The sequence below is a fragment of the Macaca thibetana genome, chromosome 7 (assembly GCF_024542745.1).
Source record: "Macaca thibetana thibetana isolate TM-01 chromosome 7, ASM2454274v1, whole genome shotgun sequence".
In the NCBI taxonomy this organism is placed as follows: Eukaryota; Metazoa; Chordata; class Mammalia; order Primates; family Cercopithecidae; genus Macaca; species Macaca thibetana.
Genome location: NC_065584.1, coordinates 37,678,641 through 37,701,631, shown reverse-complemented (window position 1 = coordinate 37,701,631; position 22,991 = coordinate 37,678,641). Strand labels below are relative to the sequence as shown.

The window sequence follows — 22,991 nt, the reverse complement described above, 5'->3', positions numbered from 1 at the left end:
GTGCTTTTGATTCATTTTGTCATTTAAACCTTACCACAAGCCTGTGAGGTAGGTGTCATTATCCCCATTTATAGAGGATGCAACAGGTGTGGGATGTGGAGTGGCAGAGCTGGAGTTCAGACTCACGAATTCCTAAGTCCAGAGCCCTCGGAAGCCCTCTATACTCTGCTGGCTTTCTGAGCTGGCAGCTTTAAAGGAGGCTCTGAGGTGTGCTCTGGAAGGAGGCAGTCTGGTGCTCTGGTTAGCGTGCTGTTCCTGGAGCTGGACACCTGGCACGAAGCTCAGCCCCCACCCTTCAGGTAAGTCCCCGAGCTTCTCTGGGTGTCTTATCTGAAAAGTGGAGATTGATTATTATGATTGCTTTTCTGTTGTTCATTATTATTATATGTCATAATAATTGTTACATATTATATATTCCTATAATTACTATTGTTAATGATCATTATTATAACTTCCTTCATTAGGTTGTGATGAAGATAAAATCAGTTAACACACATGAAACACTTGGAACACATAAATAATATATAAAGTTTTGTCATTATCATCATAATTATTCCCATCTCTACTGTAGTTCTACTACTCATATCTTTCTATCGTGTCGATACCACTATGCCACTTAAGAAAAAAAACCCAGCCGGGCGTGGTGGCTCACGCCTGTAATCCCAGCACTTTGGGAGGTCAAGGTGGGTGGATCACGAGGTCAGGAGATCGAGACCATCCTGGCTAACACGGTAAAACCCCCTCTCTACTAAAAAATACAAAAAAATTAGCCAGGCGTGGTGGCAGGTGCCCGTAGTCCCAGCTACTCGGGAGGCTGAGGCAGAAGAATGGCGTGAACCCGGGAGGCAGAGCAATAAAAGAGAAAAAAGAAAAAAACCCACCAAAGCTTCTGTTGAAAATCCCCAAGTTGGAAAATGGATGAACTCTTCCATCAATTTTTAAAAAACTGTTTATTCTGGTAAAAAGAATGTGGGTGATCTTTGCATAGATTTAAAACTGCATTGCTAAGAATTCATGTCTGCATGGAGGAATCAGACTTCTCTCAAATCAGTTTGGGGCTGAGACAGGGTGAAGGTAAAGGAGGAGAGTGGAGTTCGTTGCCATTGGCTTTTTCTTTCTCCAGGCTTGTGTAATCCTGAGTGTGTCGCTTATAGGAACGGTTGATCCCTGCCCTCCTGATTCTGAAGTGATGGCTACCTCATGACAGACAGCCCACTGGCCAGCTTTTGTTTTGATGAGGCCAGGCCAGACCAGGTGGTGTTTACTGGGGGAAAGGAACTTCCAGATTAGTCCAGGCTAAATTGGTAAACGAGAGTCCCTGACGTTCAGCAAGAGTTGTGTAGATAGTTAAGAACCCCCTCATTTGTTTGACATGCTAAGCACTGCCATGTGTCTATAGGCTGAAGGCTAGCTCACCCTGGTGGGCAGCCAGCCAGCCAGGCAGCAGGTCCATCCCAGCTACAGTGATTGAAATGGATGTGCTTTTCCCGCTGATCAAAGACACTGCAATAACGTCACAAAATAAGGCTGCCTCTTTGAGTGTGCTTCAGTCACATTGACAGGCTGCCAAAATGCCAGGAGATGGATGTTTTCTCCTTTCTCCAACCTCCATCACTTAGCTGGGCGTTTTTTTTTCCCCCAAGACCAAAACCCAGAGATAAACGACATTGCTTTAATATTCTTTAGAATATTGATATGCACGCATCCCGGTATTAGTCACATATTTTAGCCCTGTGAATGATTACACAATAACCCTCTCTTGAAGCTTATGTGGGGAGTGATGGGACTCTAATGGGATTGGATTTGTCTGGCATGGGACACAGCTTGAGACCACATGACTGACTTGGCTTTAATGGGCTTCATGTGGGACTCGCTGGCCTCTGTTCTTTCCCTTTGTTTTCCCTTGTCCTCTTCCCTCCCTACCTCCAGCCCCAACTCACACACAGGAGTGGCTCAGCTTTCTTTTACAGCAGCGACACTAAAGCTGTACATTAGATCATGTTAGACTTTTAAAGGTCTTGAAACCTAGGCCATATCCCAGACCATTAAATCAAAATCTGGGAGTGGGACACAGACATTGTGGTTTTTCGAGCTCCCCAGGTGATGCCAATGTTTGATCAAAGTTTCAAACCACTTTCGTAAGGACTTCATCACTCTTGTTTCTCGATTGCCTCCTTGAGATGTGGAATTTAGCCTCTTTGGGGACCTGTTGAGTAAGGTCAGGAGCTATAGGCTTTGTCCTTTGCTATGGTCTTTTCTGTTTTCTGTTCTGGGTATCCGGAACACAACTCCTGACATCTGTTCTATCAAGTCCTCTGCCAAGCAGTTGTCTGGTGCCCAAGCTGATTAACTGAAATCTCAGCTGCAGTGGAAGGGTGTTGGGCTGTCACCATCAGGCTGTGTTGGCTGGAGCTTGACAAGTGTGTGTATCACTGAATGACAATGATGCCCGCTTTTTATTGAGTGCTATCAGGTGCTAGGCCCTGTGTTTTACACTCATTAATCTTTACTACAACCTTTTGAGATAGTTATTAATGCCCTTATTTATAAAGAAAAATGGAGTTTCAGTGGCGTCGAATAGCTGACCTGAGGTCCCTAAGCTTAAGACAATTTGTACTCAAGCCTGCCTAATATCGAGGGCCTAAGACAAGTTGTACTCAAGCCTGCCTAATATCGAGGGCCTAAGACAGTTTGTACTCAAGCCTGCCTAATATCGAGGGCCTAAGACAGTTTGTACTCAAGCCTGCCTAATATGGAGGGCCTAAGACAATTTGTACTCAAGCCTGCCTAATACCGAAGGCTGTGCTCTTAACTTTTTTGGGCTACAGAAGTGGCCTTGATACATATGTATTCCATTTGTATCACCATTGTTGTTGCAGAAATTCTCTTTTTTTTTTTTTTTTTTTTTTTTTTTGAGACAGAGTCTCGCTCTGTTGCCCAGGCTAGGGTGCAGTGGCCGGATCTCAGTCACTGCAAGCTCTGCCTCCCAGATTTACACCATTCTCCTGTCTCAGCCTCCCGAGTAGCTGGGACTACAGGCGCCCGCCACCTCGCCCAGCTAGTTTTATGTATTTTTTAGTAGAGACGGGGTTTCACCTGATTCCCTGACCTCGTGATCCGCCTGTCTCGGCCTCCCAAAGTGCTGGGATTACAGGCTTGAGCCACCACGCCTGGCCAGAAATTCTCTTTCTAATGCTATTGACCAATCAATGAAACAAACATTTTAAAAAACACAATCTTTTGATTATGGAAATTAAAAAAATACAAAAAGGTAGAAATAATAATATAATGAACATATACCCATCACCCACCTTCAGCAATGATTAACAAATGGCCAATTCTGTTTCATTTTTACCTCATTTCCATCTCCTGCCCCCAAACTGGATTGCTTCAAAGCAAATCCCCAGGCACAATATCTTTTCATCCCAGACGTTTTTGAGCTCTGCTATATTGTGGGCTGTGTGCTGGTTGCTAGGGAGGATTCAAAAAAATGTCATGACCTCTGCCTTCAAGGAGTTTACATGCAGAAAAGAGATTAAGACATATGATAAAGTAACTATATAAAAGACAACATTCAAACAATAATATTTCAAAAGCTCATTTATAAGTCAGTTATTTGGAATTCTGAATGTTTTTTATTGTTAGGAAAATATATACAAATTTTAAGTTTTTGGACACAAACACCTTAAACCAAACTAAAAGCAGAATTGAGCATGGTGGCACAAGCCTGTAGTCCCAGCTACTTGGGAAGCTGAGGCAGGAGGACTGCTTGAGCCCAGGAGTTCAAGGCTGCATTGCTCTATGATTGCATCTGTGAATAGCCACTCCACTCCAGCCTGGACAACATAGAAAGACCCCATTTCTAAAAAGAGAAAAATTAAACTAAAAGCAAACAACACACATTAGCCTTAACAACAAAGAGCTAATCTTATGTAAAGAATTCTTGCAATTCAGAAAGAAAAAGATTCTAGTAGAAATGTGGGCAAGAGATAGCAATAAACCGATCATACAATAATAATAAATAGTCAATACGTGAATCCGAATGATGTTACCTTCTTTTGTCATTTTAGAAATACAAATAAAAATGATGATGAATGCTTTTGCTTACTAAATTAGCAAAAACTGGGAAAAGATGATGATATTCAGGGTCAGATAAAGGGAAAAGGGTACCCTTCCTTTGCAGTTTGGAAAGTAAATTGGCACTGACTTTTTAATGGGATAATTTTGCAATGTGGGTCAAAAGTCTTCAGTCGTGTCCATATTTTGGGCCTGCAATTCCAATTCTAGGAATTTATTCTAAGGAAGTAACTAAAAATATATGAAACTATTTAGCCACAAGGATTACAATCCAAGTTCTGTTTATAGTGGCAAAAATTTGGAAACAACCTAAATATCCGATACTAGAAAATTGCTTAAACAAATGACATAGCCACACTATGCACCCTCTAAAGGCATGTGTTGTAGAGGCTTATTTTATGTATTTGTGTATGTGTGTGTATTAGGGATTTAATTAACCAGATAATTAAGACAATAAATATTTTCATTTTCTTCTAAATAGAAAAGCTACACACATTCTGTTAAAAAAAATTCTGACAATAAGTATATAAGGTAGAAAGATTAAGCCAGTGATTTCATCCCCCTGAAATAGCAACAGTTAAGTCTAACCCTCCAGATTTTTTTTCCTTGTGTGTACTTATTGTCATTATTTCGGACAAGAATGGTGTGATGTCATGTATTGTTTTATAATATTTTCTTAGCTAATTATGTTATGGGCTTATTTCCCACTAAGTTACATACAGCACTATCTCATTTAAAAAGTGTCTGCATTGTATTTCATTGTATGAATGTATCATGAATCCTGAAAATTTGGGGATTAACTTCCCAGCAACTGTCTATTGTGTCAAAGGCCTTTTTTTTTTTAAGGTATTTGATGCATACTACCACATCGCTTTCCATAAATGTTGAGCAACCATGTGGTTGATTATTGGTTTGTTATCAGACTCATTCCCAAGACATTTAAATTTTTTGTGTAGATGGATTATAGTTCTAATAATATAGAATATAAAACTCTATTCATTATGTTATATCTGTGTGGAAAAAAAAGTGTTATGTTTCCTGTCTTTGAGCTCCATGGTCCAGGAACAATCTTTCTTGATATAGCTGTATGGGCACTACCACTTTTCCCATTTTCTTATTCTAACCACTACTTCCCTCCAACAGTACACACACGTACCTGATTTTTTAATTTCTTGAGGTCATTGCAAATAGGGTTCTATGTCCATGGATCCCTTGCATATAGGGGTCTGGGGAGATGTAATTTCTTCTTGATGATGCTTTGTTCTGAAGTTGGAAGCTTAAAAAATGTTCTATGACTTTTTGACAAAGGCAGTGGGCTCTACTGTCATTTCTATAATTCTTACTATTGTATTTCCTAAAACCTAGGGAAATACACACTTGTTTCCTAAGTGCCTGGAGTTGAGCTATGAAGCAGATCTTATTGTTCCGTTTTAGCTCCCCAACTCCACAGTATAGAACCGCATCTTCCTGACGTCGCCCCTGTAGACTCGAGTCGTGTGACTAGCTTGCCCTGGGAACACCTTGGTTTACTGTCTGGTCTTTCTTCTTTCACATTCCCAGCAAGTACTGAAGGTCTGGATGCTTGACATGAACTGTGAACCTTTGTTGGCCTGGACTGATGAAACGCTGGCAGGCTGAACATCCTCATAGGGTGGAAGGGGTTTGCCCTATCTTTGATGAGCCTGGAGGTCTAACAGGAGTCAGGGGCCATGGGCCTTTGTGTCTTCATGTGGGAAGATCTTGCCTAGAGCAACAGTGTGGCTCTCTCAGGCAGTGTAGAGGACTCTCTAGCTGAAGTACTGAGACCTGGGGTGCATCTGTGAGCTGGAATGTTTCTGAGCTTCTTCAGCCACAATTGGCCCCTTTGGATGCTGCAGAAAAAGTGTGTTTAGTGGGTGGTGCCCTGCTTTATAAAGACCTCCTGCCTTTTGGTCTGTGGACAATGCTAGCTTTTTTTTTTCAAAGCAGTTAAAAGCTAAAAATTCAAGCCCATCCTTTATGTACAGATGGCATAAATGGTCAATGGACCCCACTGTTGGGCACTTATTGCTTTTCTTTTTCCTTTTGTGTTACATGCTCAAAAAACATATTATTGTTACAGTGTGAACATCTACTGTGTCCTGAGCATCTTACTACTTGTTTTACATGTGTTTTTCAGTGAATTGCTTTTGTTCCAAACAACCAGTTAATGTACAATGAAAATTTATACAAAATGTCTTCTATTTAGCACATAATTGTTGCTTAGCAGATGTTAGTTTTCTTCCTCTTTAGGTTCTTGGTTTGCTCAACTGTAAACTGGAAGAATTGAACTTGTTCAGAGGTTGGCAAACTGTGGTCTGTGGGCTGGCCACCTGTTTTTATTTGTTCTTTAAAAAAAATAACTGTATTGACATATAATTTGTGCACCATAAAAATTACCATTTAAAAATATGCAATGGAGTGGTTCTTAGTAAATTCACAGAGTTGTGCAACTGTCATCATTATCTAATGCCAGAACATTTTTATCACCCAAGAAGAAATCCTGTACCCATTACCTCTCTCCTCAGTCCCTGGCAACTACTAGTCTACTTTCTATTTCTATGATTTGCTTATTCTGGACATTTCATACAATTGGAATAATAATATTTGGTCCTTCTGCCTGGCTTATTTTAATCAGCATAATGTTTTCAAGGCTCAGCCTTGTTGTAGCATGAATCAGTACTTCATTCCTTTTTATTGTCAAACAATATTCCATTGTGTAGATATATCCCATTTTATTTATTCATTCATCAGCTGATGGACATTTGTGTTGTTTCTATTTTTATTTTTTATTATTTTTTGAGATGGGGTCTCACTCTATTGCCCAGGCTGGAGTGCAGTGGCATGATCTGGACTCACTACAAGCTCCACCTCCCGGGCTCAATCGATCCTCCTACCTCAGCCTCCTGAGTAGCTGGGACCACAGGTGTGCAACATCGCACCTGGCTAAATTTTTGTACTTTTGGTAGAGATGGGGTTTTGCCATGTTGCCCAAGCTGTTCTTGAACTCCTGAGCTCAAGTAATATGCCCACCTCAGCCTCCCAAAGGATTACAGGTGTGAGCCACCATGCCCGGCATGTTTCCATTTTTTTGGCTGTTATAAATAGTACTATTGTGAACATTTACATACATTTTTTTTGTGGGTATCTATTTTCAATTCTCTTGGCGTATACCTAGGAGTAGAATTGCTAGGTTATATGGTAACTATATGTTTATGCTTTTGAGGAACTGACAGACTGTTTTCCAAGGTAGCTGAACCATTTTACATTCCCACCAGCAATGTATGAAGGTTCCAATTTCTCCACATCCTTGTCAACACTTGTTATTTTCCATCTTTCTTATTAGTATCTTTTCTAGTGGATGTGAAGTGGTATCTCATTGTGGTTTTGATTTGCATTTCTCTAATGACTAATGATGTCAAGCATCTTTTCATGTGCTTTTTGGCCATTTCTATATCTTTGGAGAAATGTCTATTCAGATCCTTTTCCCATTTCTTAATTCAGTTACTCACATTTTCATTATTGAGTTACAAGAGCTCTTTATGTATTCTAGATACAAGACTCTTTCTTTCTTTTTTTTTTTTTTTTATTTGAGACAGAGTCTCACTCACTCTGTCACCCAGGCTGGAGTGCAGTGGCACCATCTTGGCTCACTGCAACCTCTGCCTCCTGGGTTAAAGTGATTCTTCTGCCTCAGCCTCTGGAATTGCTGGGATTATAAGCGCGTGCCACCAAGGCCAGCTAATTTTTGTATTTTTATAGTAGAGATGGGGTTTCACCATGTTGGCCAGGCTGGTCTGAAACTCCTGACCTCAGTAATCTGCCTGGCTTAGCCTCCCACAGTGCTGGGATTACAGGCGTGAGCCACTGGGCATTAGATACAAGACTCATCAGATATATGATTCACAAATATTTTCTCCCATACTATGGGTTGTCTTTTTACTTTCTCGATAATTTCCTTTGAAGCACAAAAGCTTCGTTTTTTTTTCTTTTTCTTTCTTTCTTTTTTTTTTTTTGAGAGAGAGTCTCACTCTGTCACCTAGGCTGGAGTGTGGTAGCACCATCTTGGCTCACTGCAACCTCAGCCTCTTGGGCTCAAGTGATCCTCCCACCCCAGCCTCTTGAGTAGCTGGGACTACAGGTGCATGCCACTGTGCGGGGCTAATTTTTGTGTTTTTTGTAGAGACGATATTTTGCCATGTTGCCCAGGCTGGTCTTGAACTCCTGAGCTCAAGCAATCTGCCTGTCTTGGCCTCCCAAAGTGCTGGGATTACAGGCGTGAGCCGCTGCGCCTGGCCAAAAAGCTTTAGTTTTGAAGTTCAATTTATCTTTTTTTTCTCTTTTATTTGTTATAACTTCATTCCTTTTCATGTGTATATTTGGTTATCTCAGGACTACTTGTTGAGAAGACTGTTTTTCCATCTTGAATTGTCTTGGTCCTCTCGTCAGAAATCAGCTTATTTCTGGATTCTCAATTCGATTCCATTAATCTATATGTCTAGTCCTATGCCAGTGCCACACTCTCCTGATCACTGTAACCTTGTAGTAAGTTGAATACTTATTTTTTCTTTTTAATTGGACAGTGAGATGAGTGTTGTTATGCACTCATGTATGGGGTTGGTGCTGGCTCTACTCACCAAGGCAGAGTATCTAGTAGGGGGAATGCACAGGAACCTGTACCCTGTGCTGTGGTCCTAGGTTTTGGGACAATGTCGGTACCCTTGGCATGATATTTGTAAGAAAAGGGAAAGGTTGGGAGAGAACAGTATCAAGTGGGGGTAGGAAACTTTTTAGAACCATCAAATGAGCCTTGTATATCTCTAAGAGCTCTCAGTCTCTGACAGGCTAATACTTCTTTGAATCTATAAGCAGGAAAGGGAATTCCTTTTCAGATTAGAAACTCTGGGTTGCAGGGAGCCTTGAAGTTGTAGAGGAGAAATGCTGCTGCCTGTCTGAGTAAAGCGATGGGCTTGTGCTGGTCTGCCCCGCCCCTCCCCCACTGGCGTATCCTCTGTGGGCATTAAAGTTCTCAGCACATCAAGATCTGGGAGGGTAGAAGCTGGAGCCCCAGTGAGCAGCAGCCAGCAGCCAGCTTCCCAAGGGGACCTTACTTTTGCCTTCCCGTGGGAGGTCCAGGTAGCATATAATTTGCAGTGAGTAAACAATCTCAGTTATGCAGTTATGAAATTTAATGTTTAATTTTGTCAATGATGGCAAGAGCAGGGTCTGACCCATTCATGTGCAAGAAGGACTTGTCTAGGAAGTGACTGGTCTAATCTCTTGCATGTGTTGGGAGCCTCTACTATCATCTTTTCAATGGGAGAACTGGTCCCCATGCCCCCATCACCCATCAGGTGCAAGGATGTGTGATAAGATGAGGGTGGATGGAGCACGCTTTGTGCTCAGAACACTGTCTCCATTGTGTTCTTTGGGGACTCGCCTATCCCACTCTCTGCTCTGTCCTGCTCTTCAATGGCTGTTTTCTAGCTGAATGGCCACTGTGAGTCCTCTCTCAGATTGGCTGGCATCATTTGCTTTGGAGTCAGTATGCAAGGTTTGGGTGCTCCCAGCTGGGCATCTGAGCTCCCCATAGCCCTTGGTGATTCTGTCCCTACAATTTGTCTATTGTGGAAATGAAAGGAGTGAGCTCTGGGCGGTATCTGCAGCTGCTCTTCTGCAATGCAGTATACTTGGGAGGGAGGGAAAGATGGAAGCCTCGTGCTCTGGCTTTCCTGCTGTCTCTGGGAGAGGAGAGGCTCAGTAATGGGAGGCTTCAGTCACTCTCTCTGCTATTCTTTTTTTGTGTGTGTGTGTGTGTGACAGAGTCTCACTCTGTTGCCCAGGCTGGAGTGCAGTGGTGCAATCTCGGCTCACTGCAAGCTCCACCTCCTGGGTTCACGCCATTCTCCTGTCTCAGCCTCCTGAGTAGCTGGGACTACAGGTACCCACCACCACGCCTGGCTAATTTTTTGTATTTTTAGTAGAGACGGGTTTCACTGTGTTAGCCAGAATGGTCTCAATCTGCTGACCTTGAGATCCGCCCGCCTCAGCCTCCCAAAGTGCTGGAATTACAGGCTCTGCTATTCTTTTTTAGATAATAATCATTGTCATCAACAATACCACTTTCTTAACCTATACACAAGGTTCCAGGCTGTTTTATATTTGCCTGACACATGTTAAGTTATTCAGTCCTCACTATAAGCACTATTGCATTCCCATTTTGTTGATGCGGAAATTGAACCACAGAGAAGCTGCGTAGCTTGCCCAGGGTCTCACAGTGTGCAAGTGGCAGAGTCAAACCCAAGTACCCAGGATTCAAACCCAAGTACCCTGGCTCCAGAATTCCTGATTCTAATCATGATTCCACACTGCCCCTCTAAGAGACATTGCCATCTCTTAAAGTGATGTTGCCAAACTAGGGCATCTCCAGGAGGGTGACTCAGGTGAGTAAAGTTGGGAAATGATGTGAGGAATGTCCAATGGAGCTGGAGATAACAACCAAAGAATGGATAAAAAGATGACCAGGCTGGGCACAGTAGCTCACGCCTGTAATCCCAGTAGTCTGGGAGGCCAAGGTGGGTGAATCACCTGAAGTCAGGAGATCAAGAGCAGCCTGGCCAACATGGCAAAACCCCATCTCTACTAAAAACACACAAAAAATTAGCCAGGTGTGGTGGCGCGTGCCTGTAGTCCCAGTTACTTGGGAGGCTGAGGCAGGAGAATCGCTTGAACCTAGGAGGTGGAGGTTGCAGTGAGCTGAGATGGTGCCAGTGCACTCCAGCCTGGGTGACAGAGCAAGACTCCATCTCAAAAATAATAATAATGATAATAATAGTAAAAAGATGACCAAAGGGATACCTGAGAGCCAGATCCAAACCTTTGTCTGTGAATGATAATAGTGTTTTATGTGTGGTCCCACAGCGCTGACCCGGCATCACCAAGTACAGTATATAAAAGTAGGATTCTGACTCGAAATAGGGAAGAACTTTTGACAATTAGCATAGCTCACAGACAGAATGTCTGACTCAAAGAGGACTTAACTTCCCATCCCGGAAAGTGGGCAAGCAGAGACCAAGTGGACATCCATCAGCCGTGCCATGGGGGTGGGAGGGAGTGTTCCTACATTGGGAAGGGGGCTCAATTGATTTCTGAGGAGGAAAATGCCACTTTTTAGGATTTTATGAGACAAGAGCTAATGTCCAATCAGGTGGCTGGGCACACAATAGGCCCACAACAGACATTTACTCAGGAAACTTCCAGGCAGAGCCATTAAGACACACATTTAGGGCTTTTGCCACTGCGCTGTGAGTGCACGTAACATGCTGGGAGGTGACCCAGCAGGTCAGTCAACTAAACTCTTCTGCAAAAGTGATCAAAATTGTTTTCCATGTCAAAATAGGAAAGAATAATAGGAACTCAGGTGGGAGGTGTGAAGACAGGAAAGTTTTATTAAAAGTGAAGTCAGATAGGAGATGCGAGGAAAGGCTCCACTCCTGCAGGCCACCTTTGTGCTCCCCACCAGCCAGCTTTCTCACAGTTCTCATCGGAGTAAAAGCTCCTATTTATGAGGGACTTGCTTATTAGGTATTTTTTTAAACATAAAAATATATTTGATACTTACCCCCCAAGATAGAAATAAAATTAAGGGAACAAGAGGTATCATATTTGCTGTTTACAAAACCCGGATCATTCTAGGCACCACACAGAGGAACAGGAGTGAAGATAGTGAAGTTCCTTGGGTCCCTGGAGCCCTAACACTTGGGTGTTCCAAATGTCTTTATATGTCTATTGTGGGGGATGCTGTTCAAACTTTTTGGAAAATACAAAAAATATTCTTCACCATATAATTGGAATGGTGGTCTTAACACTGACAATTAGGTACTAGTTTATAAATCACCCTACTCTTTAGGAGCAAAAGTTCATCTTACAGAAGGGTTGTAGAATTACAGACCTTCTGGATTAAAGGGGACCTCAGAGACATCTGGTTCATCTTCTCCCTCCTCTCCCTACCCCACTGCAATCCAGGGCTCAGGTTCCACTTACAGTCTCTCCCCAAGTAGTCGTCCACTTTCTACTCGATTGCTCTCAGAGACAGGAAGCTTATTTCCATGATGACAAAATCCATAATGCATTTTGGGACTATTTTGTTGGAAAGTCCTCTTTACCTTGACTTGAGAGCTGTCTTCCTATAACTTCCAACAGATGACTTCAGTTCTAGCTATGGGAATTACAGAATCCACAGAAAGATGGATTGAAGATGGACACCATTATATCCTTGTGAAATCTTCTCTTTCAGCCAACAATTTATTTCCCTTGGCAGAAATCCTTAGTTCTAGCACTCATTCCCATATCATAGGGATTTATAGATCTTTCCTCTTGGCCTCCTTCTTCTGAGTCTAATTTGCCAAGGCCCTTCTTATAGGGCCTTCCTTATAGCATCCTTCCTCACACTGGACACAAGATTTCAGATGTGGTCATGAGCAGGCTGGGGAAGAACAAGGCCGTCTCTTGTTCTAAACACACCACTCCTAACTCATGCCATGTTGGCAGCCATGTCACGCCATCAACTCATAAAAAATGCAGTTGACGAAGACTCCCATGTTTAGGAGGATTTGAAATTGAAGGATTAGCTTCCTTTCCTGTATCTCCTCTTAAATTCTGGCAGATGAGGTAAATATTCTTAAAGGAAAAATTATTCATTCCCCAATAGGCAATCCTCCCTAGACGTGGCATAGAGTGGGAGACAATGTCTACAGCCAACAAGAATAGAAGTGCTTTCAGGCTATGGCCTAGACTAAGCTTGTCCATCTCATGGCCCACAGGCCACATGCAGCCCAGGATGGCTTTGAATGAGGCCCAACACAAATTCATAAACCTTCTTAAAACATTATGAGATTTTTTTAAAGCTCATCAGCTATTGTTAGTGTTAGTGTATTTTATATGTAGCCCAAGACAGTTCTTCTTCTTCCATTGTGGCCCAGGGAAGCCAAAAGATTGGACACCCCTGGCCTAGGTCATCTGCAAAAGGGCAGGGGAAAAGGATAAAATCAGCATGTGCTGAGTGCATATCCTATATCTACACTGTTTTAGATGCTTGGTATATCTCGTTTTGTCTTCTTAATAATCTTCAAAGTGGTACCATGAACCCTATTTCGTAGATAGGCTCAGAGAAGTTAAGTGACTTTGCTGAAGTCACACAGCTAGCAGTGGAGATGGTATTTACACTCAGGTCTTTTTGTCTCCAAAACCATGTTTTCCCTTCTATTCCTGTTGCTTCTCAGTCAAACCTGACTAAAGATGAGGAGAAGATTTGTGCGATAATGTGTTCCAAACTGAGGAAAGGACAGCTCATGCTAGACAGACCAAAAGAATCACACCATCCCTTCCTTCTTTCCCCCTTACCCACTTCTCACTGCAGTCAAACTCTTGTCCATGTGTGAAATCACCCAGAAGATTTAATACTGCAATCACTAGATTCATGCATTAAAATACCATGTCATTAAAACATTGGGAATATAAAAGCTTTGGAAAGAAATAGGGTCACAAGGCCCCTTGTTCCCAAATTCTCACCTAGAAAAGTACTTGTTTCTTGGGTATTTCATGATAAATGCCAGAAAGTGGGTGGGATGCTCCTTTGACACAGTGGCTCTTGAAGTGTGGTCCCTGGACCCAGCAGCAAGAGCATCACCAGAGAACCTGTTAGAAGTGCAAAAGCTCCAGATGACTCCAGACCCAATGAATGCAGAAGCTCTGTGGGTGAGGCCCAGCAACGTTTTCATGAGCTCTCCAGGTGACTCTCATCCATACCCAACAAACAATCTTCTCCAGCAGCTTCTGATGGAGAGAGATGTTCTTGGGGATGGGGACATAAGTGGCCATCTCAGGTGATCAGTCTTCCAGCCAGAGCCCATGGCACCCATGGAAAACCACAACTGCTCAGACATCCTGTAGGGAATGCAGCCAAAAGGAAAACAGAGCAGCTGAAAATACTGCTCTGACATGAAGCCATCAGTAGGACCAACAGCAAGATGTTTAAATTTCACTGTGGATTAGCTTAATCCAAAAACCCTGCTAACCGATTTAGAGTAATGGGCAGATTAAAAAGAAAAAACAGTCTCATACTCTCACTGCCAAAAGAGAGTTAGAAAAATACTCACATTCCTTTTACTTGTAGTTGAATCTTTTCCCACTAGGAAATGTTCATATACATGAGAGCGGTCCTTTCATGACATGTTTTGTAGTTGCTACCAGGCATGCTGAATCAAGCCTGTCCCATTGCATATGGTTCGTGATTTCTATTTTGTGAAAGAAGCACAAAGAGATAGATAGGGAGAAATGAAGCCACAGGGTGAGAAGGCGCCATGCCTTCCATGGGATCCCAGTTGTCCTTGAAGTTCCGAGGCAATTCAGGATGGATTCCTTAGCAAATACATAGCTTGACAAAGCATTGCAAAAAGAGAGGAGGGGTTGTCACCAGAAGGAAATTATTTCAAGCATAGCAAACTGAGAGCCTGATACCTAGACTGCAGAAAAGTAGGATGGGGCAAAGTGAAAAAATACAGCAAGGCCTTGTAGTTCATTATACTGCTTTTTCCCCCGACCTCAAGCATGTTTCAGCGAACAGTAGTTCTGTCCAATGCTCCTTGTGTAACAGTTAGGGGAGGGTCCCTGCATTTGTCCATTCTTGCAAAGAAATACTGGAGACTGGGTAATTTATAAAGAAAAGAGGTTTAATTGGCTCATGGTTCTGCAGGCTGTACAGGAAGCATGATGCTGGCATCTGCTCCGCTTCTGGAAAGGCCTCAGGAAACTTACAATCATAGCGTAAGGGGAAGGGGAAGCAGGCAAATCATATGGCCAGAGCAGGAGCAGGAGAGAGGGAGGGGAGGTGCCACACAGTTTTAAACGACCAGATCTCACGAGAACTCACTATCATGAAAACCAAGGGGGTGGTGCTAAACATTCATGGGAAACCCAGCCCTATGATCCAGTCACCTCCCCCCAAGCCCCAGTTCCAACATTGGGGATAACATTTCATCATGAGATTTGGGAACATGCATCCAAACTATATCAGTCCCTAGTTTAATAAGTTTAGGAATTGCTGCAAATGGTATCTTTCTCTTAGGGATAAATCATTAATTGATGTAAAACTAGAAGAAGTTCTGCAGTAAAGAAATCTTTTAACTTTGTTTAACCCAATATTTTGAAAGTTATTTGGCCAGAGGATACTTTTATCCCTCATTATGTCTATTCACACCTCACAGAACACAAGCTGCATTCATTCATCAGTGTATCAAAGTGGAGAGAACAGCAGCCTCACGTTTCTGGAGAAAAGAGAAGAAAGTGGGCACCTGCAGAGAGACTGGTTTCCTCTCTGGTTTCCTAGAAAAGCAGGGGTGATTGGTAGGAGAGTGAAAGAACAAGCAACAAAGAAGCAACTCTGGGAGGTGAGGCCTCACACCTGCCATAGAAACCCCCAGAGAACATCCCAGGGGAAGCAGGGCAGCCCACAGCAGGTGGAGGCCCAAATGCTACTCCAGAAAAGGCCTCTCACTGAAATGGGAGCAAAAGACTCTCTTCCAGCTGCCTCCCTGGTGGGCATATTTACATGACCCCAAAGAGTTCTATTTTCCAGAAAATTACAAGGCCCAAAGATACTCGGTCAGTTCCCTCAGACAATCAGCGCTTGCGGCCACTTCCTGTCTCTTCCTCCTTCCTCAAGGTCTGAGAACTTTCCATCTGCTGGGACAAGGTACTGGGAGCCAACTACTACTCTGTCTCTGGGCCTCAGTTTCCTCATTTGTGAAGTGTTTGGGTTAGATTGGTGACCTCTAAGGCTTTTTCTAGTCCATCAGTTCTGAAATTTTATGATTGCTTGAATATTGGGATTCCAGTGTCCTGTGCTGTTATTAACTAGCTGTGACCTTTGAACAAATAACTTCTGCTCTCTGTACCTCTCTTATAAAAGATTTGCACAAAGGGTGGCTTTGAGGCCCAAGTGAGATAATGCATAGACCTTCGATGGTGACTGAGAAGCCATCACAAAAGTGGAAGGTGGTATTTTTTGCATTGGACACGGCACCTGCAGGTGATAGTTGTCTATACGCGTTGTTCATCTGTCGGCCCCATTTCTGTCTGTGCTTTCTTCCCCTTTGCTCCCTGACTTTGCTTTACCCCCAGGAGCTGACGTTTCTCTGCTCATCGGTTGCTCCCCTGCCTCGTTGGGAGTGCCAGCCTGCCGCATCCTTCCAGGTGTTCAGAATTTGGGCTAATGTTGAAGATTAGCAGGATTAAAATAATTCAGGCCTGTCTTTATTTGGATGGAGGTTGGCCTGAAATATACCACTAGGCTGTTTATGTAAAGGGCTTCTTGCCAAAAATATTAAAGTGTATGAGTCAGAGATGAAACTTACTTATCTAGGAACACACTGCCTTAAAGGACCTTTGGGACCCCTAGTTACATTCTTTTTTTTGAGATGGAATCTCACTTTATTGCCCAGGCTTGAGTGCAGTGGTGTGATCTCGGCTCACTGGAAGCTCCACCTCCTGGTTTCAAACAATTCTCCTGCCTTAGCCTCCCAAGTAGCTGGGATTACAGGCATCTGCCACCATGCCTGCTAATTTTTGTATTTTTAGTAGAGACGAGGTTTCACTATGTTGGCCAGGCTGGTCTTGAACTACTGACCTCCAGTGATCTGCCTGCCTCGGCCTCCCAAAGTGCTGGGATTACAGGCATGAGTCACCGCACCCGGCCCGCCCACGGCGCCCCCCGCTCCCTGTTATATTCTACGATATAGTTACAATATAAGCAGAAGGTAACCTCACTTAGGTTGATGAGTAAACACGTTTTGTCCCTTAAGGAAGAGCCATCTGTTGACACTTCAGCTTTCCTAGGATGCTTCAGAGTGGGACAGGAGCAGATTTCACTATCTATATCCGTACCTTTTGGGCAAGAACAACCCTGAGTTTTGCGAACTGCACAGGGAGATATTTGAAATGGCCAGTTGCCTCATGGATCCTCTTGGCTTGGGCTTTTCTCAGAGATTAAGTCTGAAAGTTGACCAACTTGAGGCTCTTAGGGAAAAAGGAAGGGTATTACTTATTAATTTAAAAGGATAAATCTACAAGGGAGGAAGCTAAGCCAGGCAGAGTTTACATCTTGATCATTTATATAGAAACCATCAATTCAAAGAATTTACACCCTGATTGCTTTTCTGCAAGAAACGTTTCTCTCCTCTGCTGGCAATAGAACTATTTCTATGTGAAAACAAACATCTTCTTCTTCCACCCAGACCTTTTCAAACGTTTTGCTGACTTCAGACTGCCCCTTCCCCTCAGGCTGCTCAGAATAGGATGTTCTTTTGTCCTCATCAGATAATCTGGCTCTGGCATTTTTGAGTGTACAGATAGTTTGCTAAAATATAACACAATGATAATAAAAATAAATAGCTGAAAGTTAACTGGGCACTTACCCTGTGAGCTAAGTGCTTTATTTACATTATCAAATTTAATTCTCTTAACAACTAAGATAGGTATTATTGTCATGATTATCTTCCCTTTTTAAAAAGATAGACAGGCCGAGGCTTAGTGTGATTAAAAAGCTTTTCAAGGCTGCAGAAGGAGTTAAGTGGTGGAGCTGGGAAGTGCTGGAAGGCTGGCTGCAGACTGTCTCCATGTAACTTCTTTTTCTGCAAGAAGTCACCTTGAAAACTCCCTAGACAACTTAGAAACAACCTCTCATTGTGGAATCATGGGCTGATTCACTCAAGGCTCCTTCAGCTAAGAGCTTGTGCTCGGCCACTTCCCTCAGCTCCTGGATCTGAGACCTTGCTGGGGTCTTCTGTGCCGCCTTTTGCCCATGGCTGTCCCCACCCCTGTGGCACACCTGGGGCAGGCGTGCCCATTATTGTATACCCCAGCCCTCACAAGCACGTGGCAACAATTCCTCATTTGATTTCAGTTTTATAGGACTTGGAAGGAGCTCCCAGACTGGGATTTTGTAATATGGGCTCTCTTCTTTGGAGCCTGGACTGAGAAAAATGCTGAGGGCTCTGCAGAGAAAGGAGCTGTGTTTGGGCCTCTGGGCCAGCTGGGGGCTGGGAGACAGTGTTCATGTGCCCACTGGGATACAATGGGCACACTCAGTGAGAATGTGGACCCTCTGAGCCCAGAGGTCAGATTATATCCCCAGAAACAAAGCTTTGGGCTTAGCCTCTTACTCATGAATTTGCTTCTGTCCCCAGTAGCCTTGGCTGGGACTCTGTGCATGCTTGAGAGGAGGTGGCTTTCGAACCAGCCCGTTCTCTGCAGTCTGCTTGACTGCAGTGCCCAGCTCCCGCAGCGCAGCACCGGGCCAGAGACACAGCCTTGGGCGATGGACTTGAGGGCACAGTCCTCATGGAGACAGAGGCCTGCCTTGGCCATGGGAGTCAAGGTCCCTGGGAGTGAGTCAGCATAGCCATTCAGCTCCTGGGACAGGTTTCCCCAGAGGTGATTACAGGCCAAGGAGGAGAAAGCAGCCTGCCAGGCTCCATTAAATTGCTGCCACTGGCGAGGAACTATCTCTAGGAAATATCCCCTGTAGGGTGGATGGAGTCTGAAGGGATCAACTCCACATTTCCAGCAGCATTTCCCACCCAAGTCTGTGGAGGTTACTAGAGGAGATCTGGCCTTTGAAAAGGCCGGCTTGCCAGGCATTTCTGGCACAGCTGAGAACAATCCTTACAACTGCCACTCCATATCTGGCCTTCACTGGGGGCCAAACAATGGACTTCCTTACCTTCAGGTTTGACATTGTTATCCCCATTTTATAGATGGGGCTCAAAGAGCTGAGTGATGTGTCCAGTTCATAACTGGCTGGACCAGGATTCAAATTCAGGTCTGTCTGGATTTGTTTCCTTTCCACCATTAAGGCTCCTCAGAAAGTAGCGTTGACCTGACCCGAAGATATTGCTGTTGGATGAACATTTGGGGTAGCAACCATGACCATGAAAAGAAGTGGGCGTGGGACATACTACTGGAGTAAAGGCATTGATCAGAAGACCCGAGCAGCGTCTCAGATGCAGGAGCTGCGGGAAGTGCCTCATTTATAAAACATGCACCTTTGTGGTAGGAACAAGGGTCCCCCTATCTTGTCTTATCCTTGATTTCTGTTGATAGGTCCATGGTGAAACAACTCGTCTTGGGGGAAATGACAGTGTTTGGTGCCCACACAAGAGCAGAAGCCTTTCTATAGCTTTTCTGCCTTTTTGATAACTTTTGGATTTCACCCAGGCTGTCAGATCTCTTGTCTCACTGCTCCCTTCCATCCCTTACCACTCAATTTGTATGCTATTACTGTCTAGCCTTGATTCCAATATGTCCTTGATTTCAAGAGGCACATTTTCTTCACACTTTAATATCTTTGCAATTGGCACACATCTTATAATTGAGATCTACATTTAATGTAGTGGGGCTGTTTAAATTGACATTGCAATTTTATAATTGATGGAGACCAAGAATTGAGGAAATATGATAATGGATGCCTTTATTCAACCCATCAATCACCTACAATGAATGTCAGGCATTCTGTTAGATTCTGGGAATGTAGAAATAACTAGCATGCAGTCCCTGGGGTCACAATCTTGAGAGGGGGAGTGGACTGGATAAATCAACAGCTAGAGCTCACAGTGATAAGGGCTCTGATTTGGGGGGCCCCAGGGTGTGTGGGAGGATCAGAGGAAGGAGGCAGGGGAAGCTGGGACTGCTTTGAGGAGGTGTATCACAAAGGAATACGAGGGATTAGGAGTAGGTGGGAGATGGGTTGGGGAAGGGCATTCCAGACAAAAGGAATAGTTGGAGCAAACAAAGACTAAGAATCAGGAGAAACTAGAATGTGTTTAGGAGCATCAAAGGGTTCTGTGGCCAGCGTGGAGGGTGTGTGCCAGGACATGGGCATGAAATGAGGCTGCGGGAATAGATGGAGGCAGATCATGGAGGACCTTGAGTGCATGCCAATGAGTTTCATCTCTATCCTAGATCCCAACATGAATCACTGAAGGATTCTAAGCAGGGAAGTACGCCTCACTGTGTGTTTAGGAACTCCAGATTGAAAGCAGGATAGCGGGGTGGGGCGGGAGGTGGTGGGTAGGGCAACAGCTACTGGAAGAGAAAGAAGAGCTACGCTGAAGGATGCAAAAAGCCTTATTCCTTTTTGCTGTTCCCAGGCAGGCAAACCTGATCTTGGAGGCTTGAGGAAGATCACACAGTGGTGCAGCGGGGCATCTAGAAATAAACCTGCAGGTTTTACCCCCTTGCCTTAACCTCATCATGTGTGCCCTCATCTCAAGAGAGCCACAAGATCAATAGGCAAGCTGATCTATGAATGGATGCTGGGAAAAGCTAGACAAAGAAGAAAAGCTTACCACTGGTCTCTGCTTGTTAAAGAAATGTCATATCAATCTGCAATGGCGACATTCCAACTTTTACTTGCCAAATTAGTTCAAGGGTTAGAATTTTTGACTGGGTGCGGTGGCTCACGCCTGTAATCCCAGCACTTTGGGAGGCCGAGGCACGTGAATCACTTGAGGTGAGGAGTTCAAGACTACCCTGGCTAACATGGCGAAACCCATTTCTACTAAAAATACAAAAATTAGCCAGGTGTGGTGGTACATGCTTGTAATCCAGCTACTTGGGAGGCTGAGGCAGGAGAATCGCTTAAACCCAGGAGGCAGAGGTTGTAGTGAGCCGAGATCATGCCACTGCACTCCAGCCTGGGTGACAGAGTGAAACTGTGTCTCAAAAATAGGGTGGGTTAGAATTTTTTATAATTGGATAGGAGCATATGCCAGTGCTAGAGAAAACAAATGTATAGGTATTGGTGAGAATCATCTCAGGAAAAACACAGTATGATGCAGGTATAAAGTGTGAAGAGGAGTAAGAAAGAAGTGGGTGAATTGCTGTGGTTTGCATGGGCGTCCCACAGCAAACATGTACCCAGTGCTGCTCAATGACTGGACCACCCATGAGAGACACTCTGGAGACAGATGTGGGGATGAGAGGTGGAAGGTGCTCTTTCACCATATGGGTGATGCTTTGAAAGGGGTTGGAGATGAGTCTTGATATTGTGACAGAGACTTATGGTTTTCTTCTGTTTTCACTTCCCTGAACAGGTGCAGTGCCATACTTACACTGGGTACTGCTGGTGTGTCACTCCGGATGGGAAGCCCATCAGTGGCTCTTCTGTGCAGAATAAAACTCCTATATGTTCAGGTACCGTAGGGAGGGGCGGGAAGAATGAAAAGGGTTGGAGAGAGACCCGTTGGTTGGTCTCCTGCAGCTTGTGGGAGAACCTTTAGAAGGTTGGTGGTGGTGGTGATGAGCCTTTTTCTAGGTCAGGGAGGATTCTACTCTAACATGCTTGCTCAGAAGTCAGCAAATGATAAGGTATGGCAGTGTATGCCGTGTGTGTGTATTTACGGATTTTGAGTTTAGATTTTTGGTTCAATGCTAAGCACTGGCTGTAACCTCATAGAGCTGTGGTGGCGTGTAAGTTACTAGCTTGTGTGCTGATTCTGATTGCTAGTGGCTCTTGAAGGGCTTTATTGAGATGGATTTTGAGACCACCTGGGAGCTCAGCATCAAAGGCTGTGGTTATCAATTAGTGATAACCTGTCATGAGAGCAGGAGAGGAGAATGGTGGCTTCTGTGTCATATACTCACCACCCCTGAAGAATGTAATGTAGAGAAATGGAAAATCTTCATAACAGTGGCCCTTAAATCTGACTGATCACCAGCAGTATCTGGGAAATTAAAGAGAACCCAGATATTGAGGCTTCCCCTTGTACATTCTGATCCAGGAGGCCTGGAGGGAGACCTGAGGTCCTTGTTTTTATGAAGTCTCTCAGGTGATTCTGATGATTAAACAAGTTAGCAAACTATTGCTTTATAGTGATCCATTGGGTTAGTCCATAGCAAAAATTAAGTCCTTTCTATTCCCAACTTAATAAGCAGAGAAATTGTGCTTTTAGGTCCATTTCATGGGATTGTGGATTAGGGATTTTTACAAGCCCCACAGTGTCCACCTCCGTTCAGATGGTAAAAGACTCTGAGTCACTCCCTTAATTCACTGTGTGGCTCAGCTCTCTCAAAAAAGCCTGTCCCACCCATCAGCTGATTCATATTTCTTCATATCTGTGTGCATAGGGTTTTATTGATTTTCTTATTTTTCATTTTAAGTGCAAACAAAGTATAAAACATTATGCTAAAACCTATGGGAAATTCCAAAGGCTGACAGTCTTGCTATCATAGCTTTTTCTACTTGCTCTGTTACATGAAGGAAAAAGAAAGTGGAAAGGGCTATTAGAATCTACATCGGGAAACCCAAATTTACAGGTCGAAAAGGGAAGTTTACTTTATTTGTGGTTTACATGGAAACTAGAAACCTTAATTGGGGTTGGGGTAGGGAGGTACAGGAATTAGCTCTCCTTTCAAATGACCTGGAAAGTTTCATTTAAAGCAAACAAACGACTAGAAACAAACCATGCAGGATAATATGTTTGAGTTCTCACAAAACTGGTACGTGGAGAAGGAGTATGACATGGATTAGGGAAATAGAGATTCTTTTCTTTTGGCGGGACTCCACAGATGCCCTTCTGTGGGTGCACCGGTTGTACCCTGCCTGTGTGAGGCTGGACCTCAGCAGAAGACAGGTGCCACAGGGTCAGGACTGGAGGAGGGGGTGCACAGAGCACCCTAGTATATGCAGGGCAAATGCTTGGGCAAACATACCTGCTACCCGCTCCTGGAGGAACAGGCTGTGTCTAGAAAATTGTTTCCATGCCTTAGACTGTTTTGGCCCATTCAGTACAATTGGGCCAACAATTTTCTACTTAATGCAGATGGAAAATCGCCGATTT

General features: G+C 43.8%; 2 protein-coding genes across 8 annotated transcripts in view; one reads left to right on the top strand and one right to left on the bottom strand.

The window, feature by feature from the left end:
• ERH (ERH mRNA splicing and mitosis factor) overlaps positions 1-22,991 on the bottom strand; it is an 892,055-nt gene that overhangs the window by 569,794 nt on the left and 299,270 nt on the right. The gene's annotated exons all lie outside the window — the stretch shown is intronic.
• SMOC1 (SPARC related modular calcium binding 1) overlaps positions 1-22,991 on the top strand; it is a 149,939-nt gene that overhangs the window by 73,199 nt on the left and 53,749 nt on the right. For all 7 annotated transcript variants that reach the window (XM_050797387.1, XM_050797386.1, XM_050797384.1 and 4 more), the window contains exon 4: positions 21,246-21,345. In XM_050797387.1, coding sequence (XP_050653344.1) covers positions 21,246-21,345 — 100 coding nt within the window. The remainder of the gene's footprint in view (positions 1-21,245; positions 21,346-22,991) is intronic.